Below are 25010 nucleotides of genomic sequence, written 5' to 3'. Positions count from 1 at the left end.
AGTGTGGTCCTCATAAGTGGTCATTAATTCTCACCTTTTTGTCACACATCTTACAGCCACAACCAAAGTAAAACGTTGAAATAAGATACAAAACGGTGGTAGAGCTTCGTATGGAAATTCAATGAAAGCGAAAAGTCAAAGTTCATGGACAGCTTGTTGGAATACACGACGTTTGGATATTTACCAAGGAATTCAGGTGATACCTGATACCAGTTACTGAAATGTCTTCAAAACTTTAAATCCTTCAGGCCATCGGAAGTATGTTCTTCCTGTACTGCGGTCACTTAAGTATGCGTGTACTAATGTGACAAGTGGCATTGTGCTGTCGTCAGAGGGTTACCAAATTCCAACAAAATAAATGGAAACAGAACGTGGGAACTAACATAATGACTCATATATTTAATGGCCCAGTTTTGTGATCTAATTTTGAGATCGGATTTGGAAGATGGAGATGAACTATTATTAGACCGTTCTTTTTGTCTGGGGGAATACGGCAGAATGACATGAACTTCTTATATATCCTAAGTCATATTGGGTGGTGAAGTAGTAAAGCATCGTGCGGAACAGGATGTCAATGCAGCCGAGACCGGAACCACTTCAGTTCGGATTCCACATAAAAAATTTACAGTGGGATTACTTGAACAATCGGTTATTTAACCGTTAAATAATAATTGTTGATAAGAAACTTTTGACCTTAAGCGGCATCAAGGAATGTCGAAGGCCACCGTAAAGAAATTTTACTGACTCATTCATTACAGTCATACAAACCATTCATACTAACCTAAAAAGGAACATTTTCGACACGTTGGCTTTATCAATTGGGGTATTTTGGAAGAACACCATTTGTTGGTTGCTCCTTTCAATTCATCCACCTTCCAGACGTAAATGGATAGATGGGTTAATGACCCTTTGCAACCCTTAAAGAGATTATCTTGATCACTCCAGAGTTTATGTCGCCCTTGAGGAAGCCAAGGTCGAGTCATCTCCCCTGCTGAGATAATAACAACCGGATTCAAATACAGCTAATCGTTCATGCCGTTATCAGGTTATAAAGCGCATGATTACACTGGTGCATCAATATAACTGGCAGATAATAGTAGGGTTTGAGATAAAACACCTGGGGACCGTGGTTACCGAGAAGCGGTTCACTTCTTCGTGAATTGTTTAAAGATTCCAAACGTATTTTCGATAAGAATGGTTTTTATGCAGATAATTTAATTAATAGCTAGATAGAGCAGTCAATATCTTGAAATATTTTCTGGAACGGCCCAAAATCCAAGTGGCTGGGGTATCGGGTTCGAGCACACGGTGAGGCGATAACATAAATAAACAAAGCTGGCCGAAATTCACGTCGTAGGCTATTGCGTTATCAAATGCCACTTGAATATCATATCGGATTGGGATTAGTAGGCCACTAAATCTTTGCCAACGTCACGTGGTTTGGAATCTTCATTAATGCGGGTTTCTGTGACGCCCTAGTCCCCTCTTTACGTAATGCCCCCCCCCCCCCCCGAAAGAGTCACGTGCTATTTGTCCAATAGCAGTTCTGTACCTAAGCCGAAGAAGGTTCAATAGCAATAATGGTACTTTTGGTACTATCCGGAGGCCTCTATGTCCCTATGTACTACTCGTTATTAGCAAAAGTTAACCTTTAACGAGAACTGAACTTGAATTTGGGTGCTATCTCAAGGAATGTTTTTGTTTAAAAGTTTTCGCCAGAAGTACGGGGTGGCACCACTGAAGCTCGCACTGATGCCTGGGGCATTTCCGATCGGTACTTTCCTAACCTCAAATCACGTGCCAGAGCTATAGCATAACAAGTAGTAGATAGGGATAGAGTGTCTTCCGTATAATACCAAAGTACAAACTTGGGTCTTGTTAACGAACGTCTTCATCTTAGATCATCCATCTAAAAACCAACTTAATTTTCTTAAAAGTTTGCCAAGGAGCTGTTTCAAAATTGTTCTCCAACATGGTCTATGCTTTCAATTGATGGAACAAATTAAGTTTCTTTTGAGATTAAGCAATGATTTTATGTTGATTAATTAGCGACTTGATATGACGTTATTTACTGAGCGTTAGCGAAGCCTTTCACTGGAGGCTTTGGAAATATTGTATTTCTATGTGTCTGTCCGCACGATATCTCTAAAACTGACAAATACATTTGAAATCAAGGGCGTAGCCAGCGAGGGAGTTCAAGGGGTCCGGACCCTCCCAATTTTTAATTACTTTTTTAGTAAACATTTATTATTATTTAAACAATTCAGTATTACTGACAAGTACTGCTGAAAGATCGTTCTGGACAAAGAAACGGGTCAAGAACTTAAGTAACAAAATGGAGCCTTACTCTCTGTCCACTGCGGTCAAATATCAGTTGTCGGACCTCCCCCCAATTTTTTCCTGGCTACGTTCTTGTCTTGGTTTGATTTTTATTTGGACTTTAATCAACTACAGTAAAATGCCACAATTTATTACGTCATACTGTGTTATCTGAAAAGCGTCTTCCTTTATAATTAGGATTTCTTCACACTGGCCTAAAACAGTTGATTTGTCACTGAAATCGTTAGTTATTCAATAAAACGTCGTGAAATAATGGAGAGAAATTCGAGAAATTTCAGAGGTCCCATTATTGGCTGAGCGTTACCGAAGCTTATAGCTTGTGGGACTGGAACATTTCTTTTCTTGCTGAAATGCTTGCCTGTCTGTCCTTTGCAGACGTCGACCCGAGATGTGACATACTCATATGTAATATAATTAATTATGTAAACAAAAATCATTAATTAGGCAACGTTGACTATATTTAAGATCGTGCAATCGGGTCTTGACTGATAAAAATTAGATCAGTGGAACGGATTTCTCGTATCTTTAAATTAGTTCCTAGGATCATTAATTTCACTTTCTAGGAACTACGTAAATAAAGCTTTAGAGAAATTCTATGAAACAGTCTCATTGCCTTTACGTTGAGTAAATTATGACCAATGCATATGTAATGCATCAACCCAACGGCGACGTTCTGTAATTTTAAATAGAAAGCTAAGACATGGAAAACCACAGGGAGATTATTGGTCGTATTTAAAATTCACTGTTGAATGATCTCCTACGAATTTGCGCAACTAAAATAAATTCGACCTCAGGGGAAAAGAGCGAACAATGGTCAATATTGACGCATTCAAGAGAATAAAAATCAGTCCCGATAGTGCTAGAGCAACGGCTGCCTATTTTTGTAGTGCAAACATGATTCAGGTCAGATTTGATAGCAAACCTAAGCCACGGTCTAGATATTCCTAAGTAAACAAAGATAAGGAAGTTTACATAACCTAATCTGACCAGGGTCCGTCTTCCTTCGATGGCTTTGGTAATCTTCTAGATAGCTAGCGTACATTATCAGTTGCAATACAATAGCTACCAATTCTCACGCTGTTTAAACGTTTACCGGGAATTCCAACTTTTCCGATTTAAAATCTAATTGGTTTTTGTGATTTTTTGATGATCACGGAATAAAAATATTTCTGTTGACAAGCTTAATATAATATCGGCAAGAATTAAGCGGATTCATCTTACATTCTATTTTGTATAACGATTATTCCCCTTCTTATTTGTTTGAACGCTTTTCTTTTATGTCTGAAACAAGCAATTGGAATACTCGACGTGGAGCCTCTTTGTTGTCTATTCCTGTTCATAGATCTTCTATTTACAGTAAATCATTCTCAGTCTCTGCTTGTCGACTCTGGAATAATCTCCCGGATCATATCAGAGGTATTCGTAGTCGGGAGCGGTTTCGGGGGGTGCTTAAGGACCATCTGTTTCGGGCCTCGTCGGGTTGACGATATCGTGGCATAGGGTATGATACGATGGCTTTGTATGAATGGTGATGGGCGAATGTCTGTTAATTTAATTGTAATTTTTATTTTATATATTTATTTTTCATTTCATGAAGAACTTTCTTTTCATTTTATTGTTTTTTATAAATATAGATTATTATTTATGAATCTAAAACAGTAATGTAGACTATACTGTGGCTCTTGTTTTACACTAATAGTATCGTTTATAAATGTATGGTTAGATGTAAGAAAGGACTTAATAGTCCTAACCTCGTCAATTGAATATGTTTCTCTTTGTGTTCAATAAAGACATTTTTCATTTCATTTCATCCACCACAATTATTTCAGTGAAACCTCTTCGGAGAAATATCTGTAGAAGTAACATTGCGGTCCATGGAATAAACATCAGGGAATTCTTTGATGTTTACTAAATCACTCATCAGAAGCAATCAAATAGCACTTAAATTTTCTGCAAGCATGTTGAACCTGCTGTCTAATTTTAATGAGTGCCTGTAACTCCTATTGGGCACGAAAATGTATTTTGAAGACAAGCTTATTTAATTAAATATTGGCTGGTTTTGGGGAGATAATTCCTCAGAGGGCCTTCAAAGCATGTCAACCCGTTGATAGAAAAAACTTAACAGCCTTGTTTAATGTTTTATATATTTAGTAAAAATGTCACTTCGATATGCGGATGTACATTTACAAAGTATTAAAATTGTTTTACATTATAAGTGGAAATGCTCTGAAAAATGGAAATAAAATATAAATGAGATTAAGAAATGCAAATCACTTTTGTTCACTTAAACCTCAAAAAACGCATTTTACAAAATATTTTTTGTATAGGTCCAAGGACATTATAATGTATTGCCAGACTTGGTGAAAAATAGTAGGAGCATAAATATATTTTGTAACAACATTAGAGTATGGTTGATCGGACAAGATGATATTGAGTATATGTTTAAGATAACAAATTAGTGTATGGTTAGTCTTGTCTGCTATGTTATAATAATATTTAAATAGACACGTGAGAGCATTATAAAATAATTGTTTATAATATTTAATGTCACATTTTTAAGCCTAATATTTTAATTGTAAATAATGCATAAATCCATTTATTTAACACAGCACAATAATTATACTCAAATTTAAACTTTGAAACGTAATAGTACATTTTATATTACAAAATCTACAAAAACTAACTTTTATTATTTAATTATAGCTCGTTTCCGATATTTTTACCTTTTACTCTTAAGGCACAGCCTTATGGGGTACTAAATTTTCCTTATTGTGTAAAATATATTGGCCTAATTATTAGTACTAAATAAATAAATAAAAACCTAAAAGGATTTAACCTACTTTCTATATTTTATTACTCTAGGCCATACGTACCAAATATATAATAAGTAGAATACATTTTTTTTAAATTTGTTATTTGCTGTTATTGTAAATAAGCTTTATCATAGTGCTATTTATTTTTAAGCACTGGAAATAGTATTTGGTTGTAATATTCAGTTTGTTATATTGGGGAAATAAAAGATTTATTATTATATTGGACAGATTTTTTTCGAAATATTTCCCTTTCTCTTCTGCCCAGAAGTGACCTACAATTTTAGCATATCTGCTTTTACAGCGTTATACGTATTTCATAGGGTCTACAAAAATTATATTTTTTTCAATACGGATATGTTTTCTTCAGAAATAAAACGCAAAGCGGCGTTGTTGTTATCACCCACAAAATGGTTGACACTCCACGTCTTACAAAATACACGCAACTCGCTTTCAACTTTACTCTTTTTGGACAAAGACAGAATTGAACTACATGATACAGACACAAACTACACGCTGACTACAGAACTACAGAAGCAGCGTGTAGTCTCCGTCAACAACAGCGCGAAAACTGATACTGGATACAGAGAGAGAACGTCAGGATTGGTTAGGCTATTGGCGTACAGTATTAAGTTACTAGGCTGAGCTTGTAGACGTGGTCAATATTTAAATACAATATTTCTTGTGTACGCATGTCATTGAACTCCTCCTAAACGACTGGACCTATTTTGACGAAAGTTTGTGTGTGTGTTGAAGGGGATTTGAGAATGGTTTAGATTTACAACTCTGTCCAATTTCAATTGTTTATTTAATTAATGTTTTATTTATAAACTAGCTGTTACCCGCGGCTTCGCACGCAATCTTTAGAACCGAAGTCCTTATATTTCTTAGTAAAAGCAATATGATGTAATATGATGGGAGTCCTATACAAGTTTTAAAACGTAAGTAGGCATACATACATCAGATAGATATTATTTAAGTTCATGGTAAATAGTATCAGAGTTTAACTTAATTATTATATCATGTTTGGCACGTGTAGGAGCATTTCTGGTTCTAATTAATTATATACATAACGTCACAGCTGAATCTGCATTGTCATCCCGTTCAAGAAAACACAAATCTCGGATCACACAGGTCTCGGAAACTTACTTCGGTCAAAAAGCGTATATTTCCAGTCCTTGTCATATATTTCAGGTCTAAGATATTTCCAGTACCAAAGTAGAATTTGCCTTGTTGTTCTGACGAAGAAAGAATATGCATAGGCCTACTTATGTAGGACCGGGATGCCTACTTCGGTTAAAAAGTGCCTACTTAAGACCGTTTAAATTCACTTACCTACTATGTCACAGTTTAGATTGCCATATTGCCTCGATCAAAATACTATATACGTTCGATTATCTAGTTCTCGGAAATCTATTTTGGTCAAAATCGTGTTGACATAGTTGAGTTTGCCTTGTCCTGATGAATAAAATACACACATAAGTAGGACTGAAAAGCCTATTAAGACTTAGGGGAAAGTCCTACCTACTTCTTATGTACTTTCTGTATAAGAGGAAAATCCTTATTAAGGCTATGCAACATTCCAAAATAATCGTTATTAAAGTTTTTGCGTTATACCAGTCTTGCGTTTTGGACTGTAGCCAGGGAAACAATGAATATTGTTGAGGCATGTTAGTGTTCATTTCTCCGTTTTCCATGCCACTGTTAAAATGTAATATCATAATGTCAAGGAAGCCCACCAGTTTATATTGTAACTTACGTGAAAACATTTATAACTTTGTTCATTAAGGTTAGTTTTATAACAGTATTTAATGCATTAGATGATTTTAATTCGTCGCTGGCGCAATCTGGAGTAAAGTTTATGTATTAATGTTTTATTTACTATCTGCATTACACTACCAATCAAGCACTGTTTACTTATAATTGATAAAATTTAAATGTAAACAATGTTTCAGAAAGTTTATCGAACTATAGCTGTCAACAGCTGTTTAGTGCCAGTTTAATTTGAATTATGAAACGTAAAAACTAAATTTTTTTCTGAATTCCAAAATATTCCAGGTAACTTTTCTTAACTTTTTCTTCATAAACACCTTCCTCGGATTTCAATGGAAATTTTACAAAAAGAACTAACCGAATTGGTCCAGCCGTTCTCGAGATTTGCGCTTACCAACACATTTTGCGATAAATTTTTATATTATAGATTGTTGTTGATTTTTTAATGTTTTACCTTCGATCCGGCAGACTGCGCTAACACACGTAATACAAAGTGAACTGATACCTAACAGCTGTTAATACTTTCAGCTGAAGTTCATCAAAGAGGCAGAAACATTTGTATACATTTAAAATTTAGAAAATTATTATTGTAAAGTGCTTTATCATTAGTGTAATGCAGATTGCATAGACGAAGTTATTACCTAATTTTAAGTTTAGATTACACCAATAATCAATAAACTATTTAATGCAATGAAAATACTATTAAACACTGTTATAAAAACCACCTCATTGTACAAAGCCGTGAATGTTTGCACTTAAGGTAATCGAATTTGGTTAGATCGAAGATAAATGAAAAGAACCGAAAGAAGACGCTTTATGATCGAAATTGGTTTTCGTTGATACATTTTCTTGAAACTCCACAATACTACTGGAAATATCTTAGACAGAAAATTAATTTAATAAAAAAGACCGAATTTGATTCTTTATAACCAAATTAGTTTATCGAGATTCATCCATATGAATTAATTGTACTGAATAACTTATCAACACCTAGCAAAATCCACGAAAGTTAGAGGTAGGAAATATGGTCTATACCTTCATAATGTGCCCAAGAGGCTCACGAAGGAACGACTATCAATTATCTCAGGAGTGTTTATAATGTGATAAAATTCAACAGGAAATTGCGTGCGAAGCCGCGGGTAACTGCTAGTATTTCAATAAAATATACTTTTAATAGTTTAACAAGTGAACAGTCCACTGTCGCGTAACAGGCTTCGCCGAGGTTCATTGCAAAATTTCAAAGCTCATGTCATTATTGTCAGATAGAACAATAAAACATCATAAATATGGCAAAGATCGATCGCCCTTCACAAGCCCGGCAAACAAAAGATAAACTATGTCAGCGACGCTCAGTCTAATTTCATGGTTGGACATGCAAAATCATAGAACTCATTCTTGTCTATGAAGATAATAAGTTTCGAACAAAAATTCAACTCTAAAGATAAGATCTTACTCGAGATATCTTGCCAAAATGACACACTCAGATATTATTCATTAAATTGGGTTTCATATCAGTGTTTTGATAATAAATGTTCCGGCGAGATAGGGAGAGTACTGCAACGCAAAACGCTGGGGTAGGGTACGATTTTTTTTTTTTTATTTTTTTTTTTATTCTAGTTTGTCTTATAGACCGGCTAGTTATAATAAAAACATGCAGCCGCGAGGTTCTATTTGTCATTGTGGTTGCCTTTTTTAATGGTGAAAGTTCCGGGGTTCTTGTACCCCGAAATTACGCCCACACATGGTTACCACAGTTATTGACAACTATTGACACTTCGACAAATATACAGTTATTCATACACATATATACATACATTGAGAAAGAGTGGAAGTAATAATTATTACAATACCATAAAATTTGTTTTTTAACATTAAATATTAATGTGACTATTCATTTTTGACGATTATTGTAATTTTATTTCCCTAAAGAGCCTATCAGTGTACGGTTAAAAAAGAATGGACATTAAAATCATAGGATATAAGGAGGGTATGGTTCTGGTAATTCTTCACTGCAAGGGGTCCATCAAGCAGACATCCTATTCCGAAATTGGACTGGACCTCGGATTTTAGCACCAATATCCAGGATAACATTGATGTATTCTAGCTGTTTTGAGGGGTTTTATAATTGTTTATTTATCGAACTTAAAAATTTATTTATTTCTTGGTAATAATCAAAATTATTTTCTGAAAGTATTTCCACTAAAGGTTTATTTTTGTAAATGTTTTTCAATTTTCTGTAACAAATTTCTCTATTGTGTAAATATTGTGGGCATTCCCTTATTATGTGGTCTAATGTTTCTTGTTTTCCTTCAGAGCATTTCAAACAAAGTGGAGTAAAATATCTTTTAATGGAAAAGAGGTGCGCATTTATATTTGCGTGTCCAAACCTAGCTCTGCATATATTTATTATTTCGCTTCTACTAAATTGTATATTTTTAAACCACGGTTTACTAGAATATCCTACTTGAACATTTTTATACCAGCTAGCTTTATCTGTTTCCCACATTATCTCTAAACATTTTTGTTTGTTACATCTTCTTTGTTCTGAGTAAAAATCATGTTTTGGTATCCATAAGTCCTGAATTATTTCACCATTAAATATCGCATCTTTGGCTAATTTGTCCACCTTTTCATTCTCCTCTATACCGCAATGTCCTGGTACCCACTTAAATACAATGTGCTTTTTACTTTCCACAGCAACTTTTAATATACTTATGATAAGCGGACCAGGTTTTGTATATCGAAGAATGTAATCATCGATACCTAATATTCGCATCTCAAATCCTAGACTATCAATCGATATAAAAGTATCTATAGTCCTCAATAACAATCATATGTTTTAAATTAAAATATGGATATAATATTTACTCACAGTTACAGTTGTTTCTTTCCCATAAATTTCACATAATGGATTTTTCGGTACCAGTCCAACATGTTGAAGCCACGTAAAACATGTCTAATCATCTTTCAAAGCAATGTCTTGTAGTTTCCTAAAATTGACTGCCATTTTTAATAATCAAATGTTACTTATATGTAATAATGAAAATATTACCTTACGTGTATTATTTGAAAGTTTTTACAGCTGTTTATATAGATTATTTAAGTTATTTGTTCAAATTAATTAATCAGTATCGATTGATTATATCGGTGGTTATGATTAAGTAATATCGTTTGCCAATTTCGATATAAAAAACCGGGTCCGCTTATCGTACCAAACGCTGAAATAAAACGTTGTCACCGACTTATAAAATAAATATATTTAATACACCATAAAATGATACTCTCTGTGTTGGGATAGATTGGCTACAAGTGTTATGTGTTAAATCTTTTATGAATATACTGAGTTTGTTTACATGTTTATTTATACTGCTATTTTCTCGTTACTACCATTGTTGCTCTTAAGAGCAATGTAGAAACATGAGCTAACGCTCAGCCAAATCATGGAGTGACATGCACCAAATCAGTGTTCCTCGTTTAGAAATGAAGCTTCATGCACAATTTCAAGTCTACAGGTTTGTTTGTTTTCGGGATATCGACAGATAAGCGGACAGATAAGGTAATCTCTAACTAACAGAATTAATATGGTTATCTTTTGCTTATCTCTCACCCGCAGTCTTACTAAAAAAAACCTATCGTCGCTTCTCTGTTTTTAATTTAATTTTTAAAGCTTCATGAAAATATCTCACGGGCCATAGTTTGGTAACTATGATTTTAAAATGTTTGGTCAAAGTACTTTATAGATACCTTTCTTAGAGGTGAACAGTTTCAATAGCCAATCTACGAGATATTTTGTAATGATGCCTGGAAGCAACAGGTTCACAAAAAAAAAAAAAAAAAAAAAAAAAATGAAGATAAGGATGTGCGCTGTTTTACAGTTTACCGGGTGTCTTAAAAGTCCCACCCTCCACCCCCCCATTAACTTTCTTATAAATAGAGATGAAGTGAATTACTTTGGGGCACGTTTATATTTAAGGACCATTTAAGGAGCTTTTTGATGTACAATTAGGAAAATAGCTGACCACCCAAATAGGGTAGTTTGGGGTAAGTCAAAGTTTTTAAATAGGAACCCCTAGCAAGTGACGTCATTTTAAGGGTGTTATAAAAAGAAGAAGAATAGAACAAACTAGAGGTATCTTAATGCTACTCTATCAAATTTTGTGGCCAATTAAAGTTTAATTGTTTGATAAAACTCCCAAAATTTAAGTTACATTCAAAGTTATTGTAAGTCTGATAAAACATTCACTCACTAGTTTTTTTGACAACTTACGACACCAAATCGTAAAACAAGTTATTAAAAGAATGAACAAACATCAACAACCATGACATTTGTTAGGATTCTTTTGTCCGACGGTAGTCCATTAGGAAGTCCTGGGAATATCAATGCCTGGTTTTGCCATGTCATCTCTTTTTGCTTACTAAGAGACACAGTAACTGGACTGAATCTATCCCACATATTAGCTGGTAACCAATAAGGGGGTTCATATTTGAAAATCTTTCTTACCCCAAACTACCCCCATTTGGGTTGGTGCTGGGAAGGGGGGGGGGTAAAAATTTTTATACATGAAAAACTCCTCAGTTTGGTCATATAAACATGACCTAAAGTAATTCACTGTATCTCTGTACATAAGCGACTTTTAAGACACCCGGGATACAGATGTCTGAATGGAATGTCACTTAATATAAAACAAAAACTTTCCTTACATACAATTGTATTGCAGTCACGTGTTGACCTCAAGGCATATATATAATTAATAACACGGGGTTCCTTGAAATATTAACCACAAATTCAAGAAAAATGCCTACTTAAATGCGTACATAATTTTTCGTGCAGTAATCACTAAATAATTATCAATTTGTTTAGTTTTTACGAAAGTTAAATTGAAATAACTGGCTCTAAAATTATCGAAAACCGTAAACATTGACCTGACCCGATTGTATCCGATTTTTCCATCTCAACCCGCAGGCAGAAGTGATTGTACATGGACAGACGCTATCACCCGATTGTTGCCGGCCGTAGGATGAATGGGTGACTCAGAGATGCCGCGACCACTGCACGTGTCGTAGTACTCAACTGGCACATTCACTCTGGCTGTGACGTCACACACAACACAGATATAGTTGGGGGTCGTTCAACCCAACAGTAGGACACTCACTACCTATTACCTAATGGAGGTGACCCGTTGTGCAGATAAACCTGCCTTATAAAACATTCATTCGTTCTTAACACAAGTAATGAACAGGTCATAAGTACGATAGGTCGACTAAAGCAGGGTTTATTAGTATAAACAATTGTGCAAACACCCTGCTTAGTTACCTCAGGATGCATGCAGAATTTCGGAGAGATAGACAAAAAGGCAATCGTACTAGTAAAGAGGAGAGTAATTTGAATAAGAGAGAGAAATTGTGTCACCCTTCTGGGTGATAGGCTTCAGTGACGCTCAGCCAAAATCCATTGTTGGGCGAATTTTGGAGTTTCATGCAAAATTTAAAGTCTATTGGTCAGGCCGTTTTCGAGATAAAAACTTTTTCCAGCCCCACAAGTATTAGGCTTCGCTAACGCTCTGCTAAGTTGCTATGGGAGGAGTCCTTAGTTTTGCACAAGGACGTAGCCAGCGAGGGGTCCAAGGACTTACCCCAAATTTTCAATTAATTTTTTAGTAAATAATTATTATTGTTAAAATAATTCAGTATTACTGACAGTGTTCTTCGAAGAGATTAATAGGCAATCGTACAGAGAAGAAATGTTTATACCCATTTGAACCAGAAAAGAGAAATTGTGTCACCATACTGGGTGAGAGGCTTCAATGACGCTTAGCCAAAATCCATTGGTGGACGTGCGCCATTATAGAACTCATTCTTATCTACGACAGAAATTTCATATATTATATCAAATATTTTTTTGCCTGAATTGTGGACTTTCTTGCAAAATTTAAAGCCTATAGGTCAAGTTGTTTTCAAGATATCGTGTAGGCAGACAGAAATGAAAAATATTCCAGCCCCATAAGTAATAGGCTTCGCTAACGCTCAGCCAACTACGTTGCTATGAGAGGAGTCCTCAGTAGTGCACAAGGACGTAGCCAGCGAGGGGGTTCAATGAGTCCAAACCACCTTCCCAAATTTTTAATATTTTCAATTAATTTTCTAGTACATGATTATCAGTACTGACATGTACTGCTGAAAGATCGTTCTCAACAGAGAAACGGGTCAAGAACTTATTAGGGAACAAAATGGGGCCTTACTCTCTGTCCACTGCGGGAAAATATCAGTTGGTTGGACCTCCCCCCCTCAATTTTTCCCCGGCTACATTCTTGCACTGATATGAAACCCAAATTGATAAACAAAAATGTGAATGTATCATCTGGCAAGATTCGTCGAAAAAGATTTCATTCGAGTAGACTTGAAAATTTGCATGAAACTTGATTTATACATAGACAAGCATGATTTCTATGTTGGTGCAAGCCCAGCCGTGGAATTTTGACTGTGCGTCGTCGAAACTTGTCACTTGATAACGCAATTTCCCTTTTGTTTTCCAGGGGATGTAAAAGTTTCTTTTCGTATGATTGCCTGTCGTTCAAATGAGCTGCGGACTTGCAGTTTTGCATTTAACCTCAGCGAAACCTGTTATTTACATGTTTTGTGTGGCGTTTTGTAATAAATATTAACAATATAAATACTACCTAACGTTTAAAGACTGCGGCGATACAAACGTTGGAGAATTATACAAAGGAGAAATATAATTGAATACGATAATTACAGTAATTTCTATCGTTTTTAGACTATACTTAATACTGAAATAATACTTGTACCAGGCTTGGATAAATTCGTCAGCCAGTATTATCTAATAAAAAGTTAGAGATAACGGTTGGTTGCATTTGATAAACATTGTTATCTTGCCTACATACCAACGTACACCCAAAATGACACCGTTTTAGATATATTAAAGCATTCTAAACAACTTTCACTGCTACTCGTTTATTAATAAATTTGCTTACGTTCAAGGATGTCAAAAAAGTTTAAATATAGAGTATGAAAAGTAAAAATGAATTGTAATTGTTTTTTTACTCTGGTGTCACAGATGAATGGCGCCTGCAATCTGTAGTTGGCAAATTGTGGACAGATCTGAGCGCCAGGTGGAATTCTCCAGGCGCCTGCAACGTTTTCCTCCTCAATTTTCTTCTAATTACTACAACGTCGGGTTAAGTGCAACGACCTTGACTTTTACTCCACAAGGAAAAGTTACTTCAAATCTTTTACTCCATTACTTTTGGTGGTAAAATTACGGCAGTTTTCTAATTTTAAAGATACATAATTACAAAGTAGGTTAAAATAAACGAATCCTACTAGAGCGCTGTGACACGCTAGTCAGGACTCACAACCACCATGTTGTGTGTCAACTCCACTAACTCAAAAACACGGACAAAAAAAAAACTAAACACTACATTAATTATCGAAAGTGAACTACAGCATACATTCTGACTTGTTTATTTTAACCTAGTTTGTAATTATGTGTTAGATTAGTTATTCGCCTGAAGAAGAGATCAGATTGCAGATCTCGAAACGTAGTGTTACTGATGTTTTGTATCACTGAACGATGTCGAATGTCCGGAAAATCATGTCTCTTTCACAATCCTTCCATCGTCAAAAACCAATTTCAAACAAAGAACTTAAAGATGAAAGAATACCCATCCAGCTTTTTGTAATGTGTATACTCTTTGAATTTTGAAAAGATGAGGGACAAAACATTTTGAACTTTGTTCTAAATGACTAATTAAATTAAGTCCCGAAAACACGCAGGCTGCACCAACAGAATTTAAACTGCTTGCCCTATCAGAGTTCGATGAACCATAACCAGTTGAACTTCTGAACAAGTTTTGGGTGTTAGTGTGGGTGTATATGTGCAAATCTTAGCCTGCACAGTTATTCATGGGGTCTTTCAGCTATACATTGTGTCATGTTAGCTCACAAAATTTAAGTGTTTTGCCTGCAACATGCGCTGCTTAGCTTAGTGCTTAACATGGGCGTATATAAAGGGAAGCCCAAGCCCTCCTCCGAAATGTTTCGAAGACAAACATTAAATTGCACTCATTTTTTTCACACAATTTACTGGAGGAAGATTCCCGAGCCCCTACTTTTGGAGGGTATTTTATACCTCCTAAACCACTCACTGTGTAAGCCCCCCTGAAATAATTTTCTACATACGCCACTGGTGCTTTACCTTAGTCTGTTTACAGGTGATAGGAGACAAAGTCATTAGGGTAAACCTTTAGTAACCTATATGTACTATTTAGCGTAAAATTACAATTAATGCTTTTAAAACCTTGGGCTACAGGAAAAATAATGACTTTTTCGACTTTTGATATCAATTTGTTATGAGGCAAAGGTATTTAGCATGAAAGGATAACAGGATTTCGGACATTTGCTATCGTCATAGGTCATTAAAGGTATGACACAACGTTTCGAGGATTGGGAACTACCCTCTTCGTCAGTATCCCACTGTAGTATGTGCTGATGTGATGTGTGATTGTGATCCTCGGACTTGTGACGTGCTGGGAACTTTCATCCTAGACATGACTCCAAGCAGCTTTTGGGTATTTTTGAACCCTTTTCTTTCCTTCTTTATTTCTTTCTGTTCTGTAATACCTCCCCCAACCTGACGAAGAGAATAGATTCCAATCCTCGAAACTCTGTGTTGTACCTTTTGTAACCTATAACGATAGCAAATGTCCGAAATCCTGTTATCCTTCCAAACCTTCCATCGTCAATAACAAACTTTAAAAAAAGCATTCAGGAGGTTCATCCATGATATTTCCCTGGAGAACAATGTGCATCGAGGACGAATTTATGATTCCCATACATAACATACCCTTTGTATGACCTTGCAGTACTCCTGACATTGCTCCTCTTCTCAAAAATCTATCTGGAAGACTTTCTAATGAAACGTTTAATCACTACCAAGAGTCAAACACACGATAACAAACCTGTTGGATCGGTAAGAATTACCCTTAAATGTCGTTTCGTAATATGACAATCAATATCAAGGTAGTAAAATTGGTTTAAATGTGGTTCTCCCTCTTCTTTATGCACTTGCAGAAGATTAAACACTTTTGTAAACTTGACTCCTAGAATCTGGAGTCATGATCGTCTGAAGAGATGTTTATAAATCGACAACAAAGAAGTTCAAAACAAACTTTTTCCATCTTTTTGACATTGGAGAGATCTGGATTATAAAATACAGTGTAATCTAGATGAAGAGTTATTCTCATTGTCTTATCAGGTGCACAATTGAGTGCACGATGAGTCAATTCTATGAAAGCGCCAGATTTCAGGAAGTGCTTAAAGCATTGATTAGCATGACTCTGAATCTTTGTACCGTTAGGTATCTTTCTAATTTTTTGTACTCTGAAGTTTAGCTCCATTACCATTTCCTGTTAATGCAGCGTCTAGAATTTGATGTTCTCACAGACTTGACTCCTGGAATCTGGAGTCATGTTCGTTTAAAGAAATCCATAAAAAAAGTCGGTGACAAAGAAGCTCAACATAACCTTTTTACATCGTTTCAACATCATATACGATGTAAAGAGTTCATGTTGCGCTTTTTTCTCCCTTCAGACGAACATGACTCCAGATTCCAGGAGTCAAATTTATGACAGCGTCAAATTCTGGACGCTGCATTAAGAGGAAAGCGAACTGGAACTAACTTTGACAGTCACATTGAATAACCCTTCCCACCATAGCGACGTATGTGTAATTTGGCTAATTAATAATAAAAGAGCAAATGAATCGTACGGTATTTTACAATAGTTCATCACCACTACGGAAAATTGGTTGATTCCAATACTTTGGGATGTTCATTGTGTTCGAAAATTTATTTATTTCAAATAAAATTCTAAACCTTGAACTTTTGCTATTTCATCATTAAACGAAACTATGACTGATTACATTCCTGCATTCGTTGTGAAACATTCAGATTTGCAAACAAGTATATTATTTATTATGTTTTGCACAAAACAGATTACCAGGTTTTCAGTATGAAACCATATTTTTTGTGCAATCACCGCCGTTAGAAGATTTGATAATATTTGCCTCGTTAATTTTAGTTCCTCAAGAGTATCGTGACTTGTACCAGACATTACAGTCCGGTACGAAAACAATAAAGAATTTAGGGAAAACTAAATTATAACCAGTGAAGTCTTACTCTTGAAGCCTAGAAATACGGGTCCAGGCTATAAAGTTCACATTTAAAATCCAGAACGCAAAAGTTTTGCACTAAACCACAACCAAGTGTTTGCAGGTTTTGCAATGATCACACCCTAGTGTTGCACTACACTATGTCGCAGGTTTTGCAATGATCACACCTGAGTGTTGCACTACACTATGTCGCAGGTTTTGCAATGATCACACCCGAGTGTTGCACTACACTATGCCGCAGGTTTTGCAATGATCACACCCGAGTGTTGCACTACACTATGTCGCAGGTTTTGCAATGGTCACACCCGAGTGTTGCACTACACTATGTCGCAGGTTTTGCAATGGTCACACCCGAGTGTTGCACTACACTATGTCGCAGGTTTTGCAATGATCACACCCGAGTGTTGCACTACACTATGTCGCAGGTTTTGCAATGATCACACCCGAGTGTTGCACTACACTATGTCGCAGGTTTTGCAATGATCACACCCAAGTGTTGCACTACACTATGCCGCAGGTTTTGCAATGATCACACCCAAGTGTTGTACTACACTATGCCGCAGGTTTTGCAATGATCACACCCAAGTGTTGCACTACACTATGCCGCAGGTTTTGCACTGATCACACCCAAGTGTTGCACTACACTATGCCGCAGGTTTTGCAATGATCACACCCAAGTGTTGCACTACACTATACCGCAGGTTTTGCAATGATCACACCCAAGTGTTGCACTACACTATCCGCAGGTTTTGCACTGCTCCACACCCAAGTGTTGCACTACACTATGCCGCAGGTTTTGCAATGATCACACCCAAGTGTTGCACTACACTATACCGCAGGTTTTGCAATGGTCACACCCAAGTGTTGCACTACACTATCCGCAGGTTTTGCACTGCTCCACACCCAAGTGTTGCACTACACTATGCCGCAGGTTTTGCAATGGTCACACCCAAGTGTTGCACTACACTATACCGCAGGTTTTGCAATGGTCACACCCAAGTGTTGCACTACACTATGCCGCAGGTTTTGCACTGTACCACACCCAAGTGTTGCACTACACTATGCCGCAGGTTTTGCAATGATCACACCCACGTGCAACACTACAACACCTCCAGATATTGCACTATACCACTTCCAGGTGCTGCACTGTAACAAACCTAGGTGCTACACTATACCATCCCATAGTTTTTCCACTAAACTACACCAAGTGTTGCACTTTACTACTCCGCATGTTTTGCACTGTACCACACCTAATTTTTGCACCACTCCACATTTATTAAAGGTTTTCTGTAATTTAATACTAAGCTTTTCAATGAATTTAATGATTTTCTATAAGTGCAGGGTAGTAAAGTACCAAATAGTGTTTAATGAACGTTTCTCGTTCTAAAAATATTTGTTTAGACCAATGAAAATTCATCATTTATGTTTCAGTATCATACAGCAAATGCTTTATATGTTGCGAAACACTCATTTAAGATGGTTTTATAAGTAATTGATCCACATTTTTCTTCGGAAAAAGTTACAAACCCACAAGTATTACCACATTGAATCAGTTATTGGCACGAAGACAAGTTCTAAAATGGGAATTTCATTTGAAAACATGCCTAGACAAGTTCAATAATAGACAAAGAAGCTAACAATAGTTGAGGTGTGGGTGACTAACCATGATATGAAGTGAAGAGGCAAGGTGTTTAAATAAGATCTCAAAGTTGCTGACGCATGAGTACCGAATTGCTGACTGCAACGCCGACTCAGCTGCTGATTGCTGATCCAGTCGTTAGCTGTAGTTAGTGTAGGTCCATAGTACGCGCTGAGTCATCTTCTAGTACTATTGTGGGAGGATGCTTACTCGGTGAATATTTCCACGGACACCACCTACAGGGCAAGGACACGGCCTTCCGAGGTGGGCGTTGCCTCGGTCGTTTTCGACCTCGGAGAGAGTGGATCTACCGGGACATGAAAATCGTCACTTCAATCTCCTTAATATAAAGCCATTTTAAAGAGGATTCAAATATTTCTTAAAGACCTTTCCTCACGAAACGTAGCTCCAGTTCACCTTCCTCTCTGTGCATCTTCTGAAATCTGACGCCATCATAGACTTCTGGTATCGAAACTACGTAAGATGTTAATTTTGGGCTTCCTCGTCGCCGATTTTTCTGGGATGTTCTCAGACGAACATGACTTCAGAGGTAAAGTCTGTGACAGTGTAAAGTTCCAGACGCTGCACTGAGAGGAAGGTGAACTGGGGCTAAACTCAACATTCACAGACCTATCTACATAACGAACGTCAGTACCTTTAACAACACTTCAGATGGTGGAGAAATTAGGAAGTCCTCGAGGCTATTCAAACTAGAATAGCACTTGCTCTTGGAAAGCCACTATACAAGAGCATGAAGCCTTCTGATATTGAAACTATGTAGAATTCATTTTGTATCTTCTTCTTCGCCGATTTTTCTGTATGTCTTCAGACCAACATGATTCCAGGGGTAAAGTCTGAAGCAGTGTCAGATTCTAGACTAAGAAAGGTGAACTGGAGCTAAACTCAACATTCACAGACCTATCCACATAACGAATGTCAGTACCTTCAGCAACACTTGGAGGGTTTCAGATGGTAGAGGAATTATGAAGTCCTCGAGGCTATTCAAACTGGAAAGGCATTTGCTCTTGGAAAGCCATTACACAAGAACATGAAGAACCAACAGTTTGCATTACACAGTGCAAAATTAATCACCCTTCTTTACCTTATTTATTTTTTTCAAACTTGAGAACAGCAATAAATACTTGGAGGATTTGCAATTTTGCTTTTTGGTTCAGGTGCTACCTTTGAAATTCCTTCCCCACTGTCATAACAGAAAAAGATTGGAGAAAGACTTATTAAAATGTAGTATATACAAGATTGATGGACATACAGATTATTGCAATTTGATCCATCTACATGCGCTCTTGCTGACTTAATAAAGGGTGCAATGGCTTCCGCTTTGGAATTTAAAATATCTAAGATTTTCAATTGTCTTTAAAATAAGTAACAATCGTAATTCTCAACGATTCCGAACTTTGCCATTAGTACGTCTTCACAGTCTCTGGTGGTTTCTAACAACATTTATAAGTTGTTTAATTGTTAGGATAGCCATATAATTATAAAATAAAATCCGAGTTCTTTGTAAAATCTCATCTAGTTAAAGCTTATAAAAATGTGCTTGGAACCAAAGTCACTAAGTTTTCACCGACATTTTTTCCAATTAAGCCATAACGTATATATTGCGCTTTTCCGATTAACGGTTCTTATCTTCTAAAATATACATTCTGATTATATTTAAAACGTCACAGCTGTAGTTTGTGTAGTTAAAGACTAGCAATTTTCCGCGAATTCCCGCGCAAATTGCACGTTTTCCACCTGTATAATCACGTTTGGTTCAAGTGAATTACATTTCCGTTGCCAATGTTGAGTTTGCCTTGTTGCCACGATCAAGAAAATACGTTAAAAGTTTATAATTATAACAATTACAAATTACTTCGTTCTTAGTATGTTTTGTTCCATAGTTAATGTTCCTTTGTTTCCCGATCAAGAACATACATATCACAGATCAGAGAAGCCTACTTCTGTTAAAAAAGAACTAAGATGGTTTTATCTCAGTCTGTAATATTTGGGGTTGAATTTAAGCGTTGGTTGCACAAAATTTGGAAAGCGTATACTGGGCCCTATAATAAACCACGAGGTCAATGGAACTTTTCTGGAAGGCAAGGACTTAAAGTAACACTGCCGGGACCTATAGCGAGGGGGGCAGCCAGCTTTGAAAAACGAAACAAACTCTTTGTCCACGGAGGTCTTTGACGTCTTCACCAGGAGACTGATGATGTCACTAAGAGAGGGCTGAAAACCTCTTGCTAATCACCCAAAAGCAACAGGTAATCACCAGTAAACAAAACAGCTGATCTAGCAAAGAGGTTAACAACCTAGCCAGCGCAGAAATACAAGATCAGCTGTGGCCGAGAACAGAAAAAAAGTCGGCACAGCTGGCCCTACCACCGACCAACAAAATAAAAGTGGCAGACGCCACGAATCTCTAAATGTATAGTAAAGGGTTTTTAATATTTTCGAACATTTAGAGCTAGAATTGGTACATATTCAAAAGAACTGTCCAGCGAAATTCAATCTAGCATATTTCTTGTCGACTGCTTCAAAGAGAGTTTTCGGAGTGAAATTCTGACCATCTTATGTTTTAGTACGTTTTCTAAGGAAGATTGGTACTTACCTAATCGCTGAAATATAAAACTGTGTGAAAATGTATGCCTAGTCTTTAGACATTTTATTCACTATAAATGTAAATAAACTGAAAATAATAAACAATGTTTACATAGAACAGTTGATTACATTTGGCAGGCTCGTTCAATTAATATTACACAACTTTAAAGACCAAGATGGGATTTTCGTTAGTTTAAAGACCAGTGGGGCGTAGCCCGGAGGGATATTCGAAATAATAATAGGGTTATATTCATACAAGGAATCGTAAGAATGACCAAGTAAAAGTTCAGTACAATCGGTTGAGTAGTTTGCGTGTGAAAACAAGACAAACAAACGTAGGCACTTTCGCATTTATAATATTATTAGGATCAGGATAATGTTGGCTTATAGACGTATTGTGTTTTTGTGATACAACTTGTAAAATATCTGGCATTATTTCGAGATACAACATTCTCTTTTGGCAATGTACTTTGCAAATATTCAAACAATCTTTAGCAAGGCTACATAAAAAACACTATAACTCATATAGTGTAATCTGGATCCGAAGCTAACATAACATATTGTGTGATCTAAGGAGAATTTGAAATAATCCACAAAACCACCTCAGAACATAAGTATATTTCAGTAAAACATCGTGAGCAACGCATTTCCTGTTATGTCAACATGAAAAACCTCATCAGTCTTCAGAACATTGTACAGTATCATATTCTTCATTACCACTTACATGAAAAAATTACAAATCTAAACAAACTAAACATTTCTTACATTAAGATAATTGATAAGACTAATTCTATTCGACTCCATTAATGTACAATGAGGTAATATCGATTCCACAGAGATCCATAAACCCTTTACAAAGATCCACTGTTTATTTTAATCTAACGCAGTGAAATGCATGGTAACATTATTAACAAACGAGACAGGTTTAAAATAATAAGAACCTTATAAAATACACTCCATGAGTTCTTATAAAATAGCCAACCTTTAAGGTTATTACGTAGGAACTTCGAACTAGAACAGAGTTTACATCATGATAATCATGGTTATTTGGCATATTTTATGATCCTTAGCAAATATTATAGTGTTTGTGTTTTATATACACTTAAAAGAACAAAAAGCGTCATCAGTGGACGAACAGTGTTACAGTAACATGCACAATATACTCAGAAGGACCATCCTTTCTCGGAAGTGTTACGGTTAATATGTTTGTGTGATAATTTTCGACCAATCTTGGTCTTAATTGTACCCGTAAGATCTTTGTGGAGTGGTTAATCATAAAAAGGACGAAACAGTCCAAGTTGCTGTTCGAATTCTGTGCTTTTATGGTGTACAAGCTAAGGACTTTTTTTATCGGATCTTGAACCTTGGACAAAATGGACTTCCAATGTTCTATCCATGCTCAGGGTGAATCGCAATACTTTCAAATGGATCCATTTTGACGGTCATCATTCCTGGTCAGGAACTTGAGGATGGTCCACCGCCCCGGTTCGTTTGTGGAAATGCAGAGTGCGGAGGGTCGGCACGAGGGTGATGCCGCAGTGCGACTCCAGCGGGTTCTGGCACGAAGGAGGCAAAGTGACTCTGAAGAAGTACAGGAGGTTGGAGGTATACAGGAGCAGGATCATCCTCGCCAACTCCTCCCCCATGCACATCCGCTTGCCTGGAACGGTTAAAAGATTGCTTAGTCAAGTTAGAAAATGTAACATGGTTGTCGGGGAGTTTTACCATCATTAAAAATCGCAAAAGTTTCGAAAACTTGGATTTGCTATCATCTTCTAGTGGAAAGTGAGATTGAGAACTTTGAGTAAATCCCAGCCATAACTAAATTTAAGCACAACGCAGAGTGACATGTGAACCAGGTGGTTTTAAGTCTAGAGATAATACGATATATCCCATCAAAAGTGCAAAGGAATTACTATTTTGCGATGAGTTACTTGTTTTGCTACTGTTCTGGATCCTTAACCGAATATTTTAGAGTTTCTACCACTTAGAAGAGCAGATTCCAATATTCGAAACTCTGTATTACGCTTTTTAACAATTACCAACTGCAACATTCAGCAAAACCAAATTTCCCATAGTCAATGCGGAGCTCGAATGAACTATATAGTTGGTAACGTCTGGACTAAAGAAAGGTCAAGTATCCATCTCACCTGTTTGGAAAGGAATGAACGCCTCAGGTTTGAAAAACTTTCCTTCCCCGTCGAGAAACCTCTCGGGGTCGTACCGATCGGGGTCGGGCCAATGTCGGGGGTCCATGTGGACCGCCCACTGGAGGGGGATGACCATGGTGCCCCGTGGTATCCGGTATCCAGCCACCATCGTCTCCTGAGAAGCTCCATGGGGGATCCCTACGGGAACCACTGGACGGATTCTCTGAGACTCGGCGATCGCAGCTTGCAGGTAGTACATCTTTGAGACTTGCTCCAGGCGGGGGGCTCCCCAGCAAATGACGTCCAAATCTTCTTGAATGCGTTTCTGGAACAGAGAAGGACCATTGTGGTTGAAAAATTTCTATCAAACACAGACATGAGAATGATTTATATTTTTTGCAAACTCTGGAATCGTTAAACTAAGCCCAAATTTAGAATGGATACCAACACCCTTGGGCGTTTTATTATGGTCTCTTCAAAATTCACTTTCAACCCGAAAGGTAAAATCCTGGATAGGCCACTGCTGTAAACCCAACGCAGAGAGCTGACTATCCGGCCTTCCTTGCTATCGCTCCCTGTCTGACGGTAACTCAACTAGAATTTTCCACAAAAATACCATCGTTGTCTTAACGTTATATTAACAAGAATTACCTTATGCTCATAAATATCTTGAAATATTTTTGATCGTACAAATATGGCCTTGAAAACGACATTAATATTTGGGAGTGCAGATGGCTGAGCGGTCTAAAACGTTGGACTTTGGACCTGAAAGATAGCGCAGGTCCAATCCTGTCTGTGACCGTTGCACTGTGTATCAGTGCCATAGACCTTGTACTGTATCGACTCTCCCCCTTGTTCTGTTTGATAAGATCCTCGCACAGCTCAGTGGCCCATGAGGACGAATACTTAGGCTTAAAGGGGGACAGACCACTCCTTCAAAAAAAAAAAAAAAAAAAAAAAAAAAAAAACTATAATGGTTCAACTCGCATTACCTTCACATATTTATTATAATTAAAACAAATTTATAACTTCATGTTAATGAACATTGAAAATTGACGCAAGAGAAAAACTTTGAAAGTTTATGACTTTGAAAGAACTTCCTTGCGAGTCCGCAGTAAGACAGAAGGGCGCTCGCCACAGGTCTACAGTGTTGCCGATATCGACTATACACTAAACGGTAGATGCGCAAGATGAGAGAAGTTAGAATTCAGATACATTGTTGATACGTTTCATCTAACAATACCAAACTCAAACTCAAAATTCTTCATTGATGTCAACAATGTAAATTACATAACAACCCTCAGTACATAAAATTACTGTAACTACTATAAAGTACCTTAAATCTAAAAGTTTTTTACCAATTAAAAACCATGCATGATGTAGTATTCTTTTAGAATTAGAACTTTTTTAACTTATTCCTAAAAGAGTTTAAATTAGTGGCCTCTTTGAACCTTTGCGAGCAAGTTGTTAAAAAGCTTGATGCAGGAATAATACGTATGTTTTTCA

General features: G+C 36.6%; 1 protein-coding gene across 1 annotated transcript in view; it reads right to left on the bottom strand.

Annotated features, from left to right (window-relative positions):
* Positions 1–21956: 21956 nt before the first annotated feature.
* Positions 21957–25010, bottom strand: part of LOC124367320 (cytochrome P450 306a1) — an 88824-nt gene continuing 85770 nt past the window's right edge. The window contains exons 6-7 of the mRNA XM_046824049.1: positions 23505–23829; positions 21957–23014 (exon numbers count right to left, since the gene is read on the bottom strand). Of these exons, the coding sequence (XP_046680005.1) occupies positions 22800–23014; positions 23505–23829 (540 nt within the window). The 3' untranslated portion in view covers positions 21957–22799. The remainder of the gene's footprint in view (positions 23015–23504; positions 23830–25010) is intronic.

Source organism: Homalodisca vitripennis, chromosome 8 (genome assembly GCF_021130785.1).
Source record: "Homalodisca vitripennis isolate AUS2020 chromosome 8, UT_GWSS_2.1, whole genome shotgun sequence".
Lineage (NCBI taxonomy): Eukaryota > Metazoa > Arthropoda > Insecta > Hemiptera > Cicadellidae > Homalodisca > Homalodisca vitripennis.
The sequence above is the reverse complement of the archived record's forward strand: the minus strand, read 5'-3'. Positions and strand labels throughout refer to the sequence as shown.